Source organism: Antrostomus carolinensis, unplaced genomic scaffold (genome assembly GCF_000700745.2).
Source record: "Antrostomus carolinensis isolate BGI_N321 unplaced genomic scaffold, ASM70074v2 scaffold22536, whole genome shotgun sequence".
Taxonomy (NCBI): Eukaryota; Metazoa; Chordata; class Aves; order Caprimulgiformes; family Caprimulgidae; genus Antrostomus; species Antrostomus carolinensis.
In genome coordinates this window covers 4,779-13,697 of record NW_010322821.1, presented here as the reverse complement: position 1 = coordinate 13,697, position 8,919 = coordinate 4,779, and the positions used below count along the sequence as shown (strand labels likewise).

General features: G+C 39.8%; 1 protein-coding gene across 2 annotated transcripts in view; it reads left to right on the top strand.

Moving 5' to 3' along the window:
* Positions 1 to 8,611, top strand: part of FGF13 (fibroblast growth factor 13) — a 113,526-nt gene extending 104,915 nt beyond the window's left edge. For both annotated transcript variants that reach the window (XM_010170400.1, XM_010170399.2), the window contains exons 4-5: positions 5,753 to 5,951; positions 7,191 to 8,611. In XM_010170400.1, the coding sequence (XP_010168702.1) occupies positions 5,753 to 5,951; positions 7,191 to 7,327 (336 nt within the window). In that variant the 3' untranslated portion in view covers positions 7,328 to 8,611. The remainder of the gene's footprint in view (positions 1 to 5,752; positions 5,952 to 7,190) is intronic.
* The last annotated feature ends 308 nt before the right edge of the window (positions 8,612 to 8,919 follow it).

Sequence of the window (8,919 nt, the reverse complement as noted above, 5' to 3'; positions counted from 1 at the left end):
CGTCTTCTTTCTGTATGTATCATGCATTGGTTCTCTTGCCCCAGTTAAGGAGTGCGTTGGTTAATCAACCCAGTCATAGAAATGAAGCATTAGTAAAAGACAGGGGAACAATAATATGATCATGCCCAGTTCCTATCTCAATTAAATTTCATCGTTGTTTACAGTCACTGAGTCTTTTTCTCTGGGGTCATCAGTCAGTACATCCATTCCATGGGCAGAGCATGCTGAGAGGTGACGCACCAAGCTTTAAATAGGTATTTATTGATGTGCCTAAATGCTACTTAAAAATCTGGGCAAAGATGACTTGGACAAGTTTTCACAACTGAGTCACTGCTAAGGCTAGAAAAAGAGTCATGAACAAAACTTAAACCGCTAAATCTCTGTATTTGTAATTAATATGTTTTCTGCTTCAGTTCACCATGTGCATTTTTTCCCTGAGTTTGTGCATTTCATTTGCTGTGCAAGGGAACAATGTTAAGGGAATAATTACAGGATCTTTTCAGTGCTTTTCTCATAGATTCAGAGAATACCTAATGACAATCTCCTTATTCTGGAGATGCTGGATATCCAGCTGCTTCCTTGGGCTCCATTTTACTCTTTCTGGAAGCTTTGTCCTAAATAAATTTACACACCCCTGACAATTTGTGTTTCACTTGATAAATTCCTGATGAGATTGTACTATCCCAGGAAATTCTATCCTATGGAGTTGTTTGGGATCACCTTCCAGGAAAACTGTGCCTTCCTATCACTCCTGCTATTAAGTAAGTTTCCTGATGAAAGAGTTTAGTATATTTTTTCTAGATAATTTTGAATTTAATGTCTTCATTATATGGTCGCATGGCCGGTACACATGCCTTCAGATTGCAGTGAACTCAAGGAGAATTACAGCCTTCCACAAATGCCTGTTCAGCAGTAGTTTTTTGTTCAAGCAGCAGTTAGTTCAGCTTTAAAGCACCTCCTGAGGGCTTTGTGCTACCTATGATGTCTCTACGAGAACTCACCTGGAATAGACATGGCCAAAATGAAGTTCCTCATTGTAATGATACAGCATCTGTTTTCAGAAGCCAACACAGCTTTTTGATGAACATGTCTTTGCTATGACTGGTGACTGTTGGATACAGTCACAATTAAATGGTCAATCTTCCTAATTACAGCCCTAGAAGACCTGTATGCGTTCATATATTCTGAGTTGCTCCGACTAAAATCATTAGGATTCCTCAAAATAGCTAAATTTAAGCAAAATGGACAATATTGCGGGATTGGAACCTATCTATGGGAACTGTAATATGTCAGAATCAGATATATATATCAGCTCCAGAATAAATTGCTTCAAGATAATTGTAAGTTTCCATTCCTATAGCAAACAGCTTTTGGTGGCTTCACAAAATATCGGTTTCTTCAGAGAGTCTTCTCCCACTGGTGATCTAAAAGCTGTTATTTCTGATAACGTTAAAGTTGAAGTATTCACATCTTGTGCTGTTGATATCACTGCACATTATAGGGTGATGATCCAGAGGATACACCCTGGAACTTCACATGCCAAGATGGAGAAAATCAATCTCTGTTAATAAAAAAAGGCAGGCTCAGTGACGCAGAAAATCACTACTCTGGAGCCTTAAAGAGGCTCCTTCAAAAATTCATGATTATAGAATGGAATCCTGGGCTACATTATAGTCCTGAAAGAAATCAGGATATGAAGGGGAAAAAAAATCCAATTTTCATTAAGTGGAGAAAATAAAGAATAAATCCCATAAGCAGACAAAGTCATTGATCACATGAAACATAATTACATGCTCAATATATAAGAACATCTTCCAAGTTTCCTGAGTACCCAGTACTTTTCCCGAATACTTTTCAAAGTTTGGTTTTGTTTTTTTGTTGCTGTTGTTTATTCATGCACCTAGCACTAAATCCATCTGAATAAAATTTCTGATTGTTCTGGTCAGCTGCTGTAGGGTAGCTGCAGGACATTCAACCTATGGTGAGATCCAGTCATTTAACAAACTCAATATTGACTTAATGACTTAAACTTACTGCTCTGTAAAGTATTCAGTGATGTCCCCTGCTGATAATATCCACGATGCAAATACAGTGTGCCATAAATAGCAGAGAACAAGCATCTTTGCCCTCCTTACGTGCCTACAGTCATCCTTACGAGAGGCTTCTGTAATACGACAGAAACTTGAAGACACCAAATACCTTTCTTTAAAGCAGATTTCCCATTTTCTGCCTGCATTACAATCATTTGGGAGCCAGAATAATTAATAGTCAGTTCTGCAGTGTAGGTGGGTGTGCTGGCTGATAATTTCAATGGTCTTTGGCTTGAAACATGGCTTTTGCACAACCAGAGCAGGAAGAATTCCACCTTTGCTTTTACAGTATTTTAGATTTCAGCCTTGGCAGACCTATAACACACTATTTGTATAGAAGAGACTGGATTATTTTAGATGTAATCTAGTCAGCTGCCTGGAAATACAGACACTCTAAGTGTATGCTACAAGGCCTTTTTACCATATTATCATACACCAAATTATTCTTTTTTAATTCTTTTTGACATATTTAATGCAGCTGCACATCTTTTTCATGAAGGAACATTTCATGTTAGCTCAGTTCAGCTGATCAGCTCAAAACCAAGAAGAAGCTCCTGACAGTTCATCTTCTTGCTTACTTAAGCATGGCTGAGTCATTACTTCAGTGAGTCCAGCACTTTCTTTAACTTTTATTTATTCATTCATTCATTCATTCATTGCTAGGATGTATGTGTGAAGGGCTTGGGTGAGTGCAATTTACTGTCATGTATGTGCCATCATCCCTGAATTCTGGTATCAGCTGAGACTGAAATATTATTTTACACAAATACCAATTTTTCATGTTTTGTGTAACAATACATTCATAGCAATGCACTTATCAGAACTCATTTGAATTATTTTCATTGCAAAGATGGACAAAAGAGGACAGCTGAGAGACAGGAAAAAACTGGTCTTAGAATTCAATGCTTATTTATATTTAAAAGTTTTCAATAGGATTGACTATATGTACTGGAAAAGATCAGTTTTAATTGGGGCACTCAGCCCTCTCCCAGTGTTAACTTGCACTTCCTCAGTAAATTATTAAAGAATTTGCCAGTAAAGATAACATAATGGCCATGTTGCACGTGCTGCTCTGCACTGTATTTTGAACTGACGTGCTGATAGTGGCCCTGTCCGTACCCATTTCAGTTGGCACATGGACTTGCTAAGCTCAGAAAAGTACAATTTAATTGTCATACTCCCCAATCAGGAACGAATTTGCTAGCATTCCTCATTCAGAGCTTCCCTCCACAGTTCTGCTCCTCCACTCTTTTTTTTTAATGAGTAGAAAAGACACTCGTTGAATTAAATAAAAGGTAAGTAAGTGATGGGTGGGAACAAACACTTGCAAAAGGTAAGCAGCTGCTTAGTATTCAGAAACAAGCAGAGCCCTTCAGCTTCTGCAAACAGTTCATGTGGGATCAACTCTTATTTGGCAAGGAGGATGCCTTTCCCACCGTGCAGCACCTTTCTGAAGCTGCAGCCATAGCCAAGGAATTAATCAGATGTCAGTCAAGACAAAGGAGCACGATTCTGTGCCAGGCCAGGCAGGTGAATGAGTTGGTCTGCTTTAGTGCCAGAAAAATTGGGAGGGAATTTGTCATAGTAACTGAGCACCTTAGAGAGAGGTGTCTTTGTGTCCATGCCCCACTGTTTGTCGTGAGAAATCACCGCTGTGGTGGTTATTGCGGAATTGCGGGATGCTCCGGGGAGGGGATTGCTGACTGCGATGCTCCTGGGGTGGCTGTCAGGCTGGTGTCTGGCTGTACATGAGCTCCATTGCAAACTCACCTGCAGCAGCACAGGGCTTGTTATCACACACCTCCCAGCCAAGGGGAAAGTCAGGGGTGAAGGAGTCTTTTAGTGTCTGTTTGTCTCCCTGCTCCATTTCCAGAGACTCTGCAGGCTGTTGACTCCCGCTGTTCATACCGAGGTTCACTTGCTTCCTAAGCGAGCTGGAGTAAATGTTGTGGTTCTGTTTGCAATCTGACCCTCTGCTGCTGTGTACAAGCAGGCCTTTTGTACCCAAAACAGCTCCAAATTACTGTACATAAACCATAATCTTCCGGTGGGAGCACTGTAGTTTTCCATTTTGCTGCTAATTGGATGATACACTTGCAATAGTCTTTGTTAACATGGCTGGCACTGGGCAGGAACAGGGATAGAAGGCTTTTATTTAGAAATCTTGCAAAAATGCAGGGACTGTCCCCATTTGACAGCAATTGAAACCAATTGTCAATTAACTAAATAACAGCCAATTAGCTTGAAGAAAGAAAGAAGGAAATTACTTACTTCACATTCTTTGTTGAAGCAAACACCAGCCAGAGGATGGGAGGCTTTTTCTTTCTCCTATAAGAAGACAAAATGGCAAAAGATGTGCAAAAAAAAATGCACAGTGGGAGGTTTTTTTAAAAAATACCATCTTTTTCTCACACAAGAACATTTGAGAAACTAGATAAGAACATCTTAAGGTCCTGAGACATTTAATTTCCTTTATTTTTTTAAAATCAAAATTACAGCCATTATGCAAGCACAATGTTTCCTCCTTTCTTTCACACCGCTGTAGGATACTTTAAGCACAAGGGCAGCTCCACTGAAGCTGGCTGCCTGCACAAGGAAACACCAGCAAACAGCTGGCTGCTGTGCAGTGTGACAGGCAAGGCTGTGATATTAACATTGCATCACCAGACCAAGCCCTCCCTCTTTCATATTTTATGGACTTTTAGGTCCATAGGTGTGACATTGTCAGAATTTTTAATGTTAAAAAACCTGAAGGACCCAGAGGCGTTAGGAAGCAGCTGAGTGGTGCTGTCAGAACTGACATTTTGGTCCTAGGTCCCTCCCACACTGATGTTTCCTTTTTTGAATCTGGGCAATAGTGCCAAAAGCTATTGATTGAGTCAAGACCATTGCACAGTGAAAGCCAGTCACACCACTGGCAGGACGAAAAAGTCTCTCTCCTGGATTATTGCTCTTTATTTTAACTGTTAGCCCAATACCATCTCCCCAAAAGAAGCAGTGCAATTCAACATGAAGACTAAAGCTTGATCCTATACGCTTTCAGATGTGGTACCATTTAACCCTTGCCATTCCCAGAGCAGAGGCTAATGTCTGCATGGGTCTCTGACAGCTGAGCTTTCAGTGGATGATGGGCTGGGCAGAGAAAAGAGCACACATTAGACCAAAGAGGCAGCTGCTACAAACTAACTTAATATTGCTGCGTTAGTAAGAGACGACCATTTACTCACGGCATCCTGGCTTTGAATTTTTATTGCACTTTCCTCATGAGCAGTTAAGGCCAGCAGTGAATGCACAAAGGCATTACGTGGCCTCAGTTCTTGCCTGTGGGGCTGGACCACAGCTGGTCCCTTGGGGTTGACATCAGGGCTGTGTCTGCCTAATGTCCATTAGTTGCATCAATCAATAATTCTTCACTTAGACATTTTACTCATTGTTCAGAAAGATTTTGTTATGCTACTTCGAGCTGCTCACAGCGTCATTTCACAGCTTTCAAACTGTGTTACTCTTTTGTTAATACTTTTAGGTCCCATGTTTCATAAGTGGATAGTGGAAGGCAAGAGGTATGTCTGTTAGCCGTTGGGAAAGCAATGAATATTGGATGCTTTTTCATTAACTGATGTGAGATTCAGCACTGCACATATTGATCTGTTACTTTCTTACAGGAACATTTTACACCTGAATGCAAGTTCAAAGAATCGGTATTTGAAAATTACTACGTGACATATTCTTCAATGATCTACAGACAGCAACAGTCTGGCCGGGGTTGGTATTTGGGTCTTAACAAGGAAGGAGAAATAATGAAAGGAAACCACGTGAAGAAAAATAAACCTGCAGCACACTTTCTTCCAAAACCATTAAAAGGTAATTGCTTGGGTTTGCTCCATCTATCTGACCTGACATTATCCTGTGTCAGAGATGTTTAATTGCTGTGCATACGTATTTGAAGGGTTCAGCTACTTACACAACACGAATATAATGTTCTGTAACACACTGTTAATCTAACCAGAGCTGCTATTTTAGGTTTCTCTACACTACCTCTGCTTTTCTCTAATCTAACCAAATATGTGTATTAGTTTCTTTGTGCCCAAAGTCCACAGTGTCTCCATTATAGGTAGCAAAGGCTCTACCTGGAATGGCTCAACCACCTGCTCACAGGCCATCAGCTGTATAGTTTGTCAATCTGTGCTTTACGTTGTGGGATGTTTGTCTATTTTTGCCCACGATAAAGCTCTAAAGTGTGGTTCTTATTAAACTGCAATTAATGTGGCATCAGCATGTGATATTAAAGGTAATAATGCATGTGGTATATGTATACTGCTGTGTATTAAAAGCTGAGCCCTAGAGTCATCCCAGTTAACTGAAGCATCTGACTGTCATCAGGCTTGGCTCCCTCTTTGGTCAATGCAAAGAGAGAGATCTCAGTTGATGTATGGAAGTGCCCCTTTTCTCCAGAAGAACCAGCTTCCATATGCTCTTTCCTTAAGAGGAAGAGGAACCTCTACTTCTGGATTATGCTCTTATAAGTAGCCTTTTAAGGCAGTGTCATTTTGAAATCAGAGAGGATCTCTCAAAGGTGTGTAGCCCTGGGTGCATGCTGGACTAGTTTAGCAGTCTACATTTAGGACTAGGTTTGAGACTACTGATGTTGAGGTTCATCCTCACTTCTAATGTATGTGAAAACAAAGGAAATAGAAGACTAAAAATCCACTTTTGCACTCACTTGCTTAGGCTACACATACAAGTAACAGGTTAAATCACAGCTGTCGACAGTGCTACGTCACCATTAGTAAGGAAATGTTGATTTATATCAGTTTAGGTCTATCTTGAAGAGTTTTTTAAGTGCAGTGGGTAGGAGGGAGAGGGAGGGAGCTGTGGTTTTTCCTTTCTCTAAAATGTCATTTCCCTGAAGAGGAGCTCAGAGGTTCTTAGGAGTGTTTGAAATGGAAGACATCTCCTTGCCATGTTTCTTTCATTCACTCCTTACGCTGCATATTGCTGAAAGAAAAGAAAAAATCCCCACATTTTGCAGGCAGACTTTGTACCAACAGACTGAGTAGCCCATAACACGTGCTGACATGCTGCCTTTCTTTTGCTTTGCAGTGGCCATGTACAAAGAGCCTTCTCTCCACGATCTCACAGAGTTCTCAAGATCTGGAAGTGGGACCCCAACAAAGAGCAGAAGTGTTTCAGGAGTGCTAAATGGGGGTAAATCCATGAGCCAAAACGAGTCAACGTAGCCAGGTTCAGGCAAGCCAAGTGCTCTCTAAACAGAACCTTACCTCTGGATGCAGTTGAATTCTTACTAGCAGTCTTTCATCCAAACGTTCAATTGCCCAGGACAAGCCACCGAACTTGCATAGGTCACTTGTTTATCAGCCATTAGATCTACTGGTTGTCAAAGGATATACCCCAATAATGTAGAATATGCTTGTGCATATCACAAGGCACTTGGATAGCCAGCAAACATAACTGCGGAATAAATCTTGGAGAAGAAATGTCCAGCTCTTTCTCTCTCTCTCTTTTTCTCTCTCTCTTTCTCTCTCTCTCCTATGCTTTGTGGAATACAAAACAAAAACATTTCACAGCATTCACTGCTGATAAGAATTTGCTTTCCAACTCAGAAAAAAGACCACTTTTGCTCTTCAACGGAAATTTTAATGCTTGTATGTTTTATAGGGGCAAACAAAAAACAAATATGTAAACTCTGTTGTTTCCTTGGCTTACCGTTTTATATCTAAGGCTTGATAAAAGATGTATCCTTTAATTTGGAATAGTGCAACTTTTTGATTTCTGAACTCCAATGGGTCTTTAAAGCTATGTCTTTAAAAAAAATAATTAAAAATTCAGGGTTGGAACTGAGAGTTGGTGTCTCAGGCTCAAGCAAACAGTGTTCTTGTGGTTTTAAACACAATGAAATATAAATTTTTATAGATTTGTAGTTTCTGGTAAAGTTCTTGTGCTAACCCCAGTCTGTAGGAATTGAGTTGTTTTGTTATCCCAAGCAGAAGCTAACAGAAAGGGATAAAATTATCCTCCAGTGTAGATTTCTCTTAATTCCATTTTGTGTGTCATGTTAAACTATTGTTGTGGCTTCTTTTCTAAAGACAGAAACTGTGGAATTAAGGTGACTTAATTTTTTTATAAGAAACGTCTTATTTGTAAAAGTCCTTCTTTCACTGTAACGGGCACGTGAATATTGTCTAGGAGGAAGCGTTAGGACAGGTTACCCCTAAACAACATATACTTATACATGCTATTGGAAACAATTGTTTAAAAAAATGTAGTTAGGTTTCCATTTAGGTCATCATGTCTGTTGCATGGGAGAAAGTTGGAATATTGGCATAGAGTTGCATGATGTGTAAGATTTTGTGCATTAATCATCGTTGGATTCTGTGCTCCAAAACTGACATAGTTCTGTACAGGCAGCTTTCTGCCTTGTACGAAAGAGTTGTTTATTATTTGTTGTATACACAACCATGCACTGAATAAACTATTTATATTAAGATGTACTTTTTAAAAAAGCTTGTTTGATTATATGATGTACATCCGTGATTAATTTCAAGGGAAAGGGTTGGCAGTTAAAATTATAAAAGATACTGCAATTAACATTCGAAATCTTTCTGTGTAATGGGTTATTCCCCTGTAATTCTGTGCACTATACAACTGAGAACATGTTCTTTCTTTTGGATGTTGTTAGAACTGGTCTTACATGCCCAGCTGAGATACTCAAAACATAGCGACTATTAAAATGTGCCACAAAGTCTTGGTGACAGCCCTGCTACTGGAGCACCAGTGAGTTGCACTCCTCTGCTTTGAGCTTCTCCAGTTT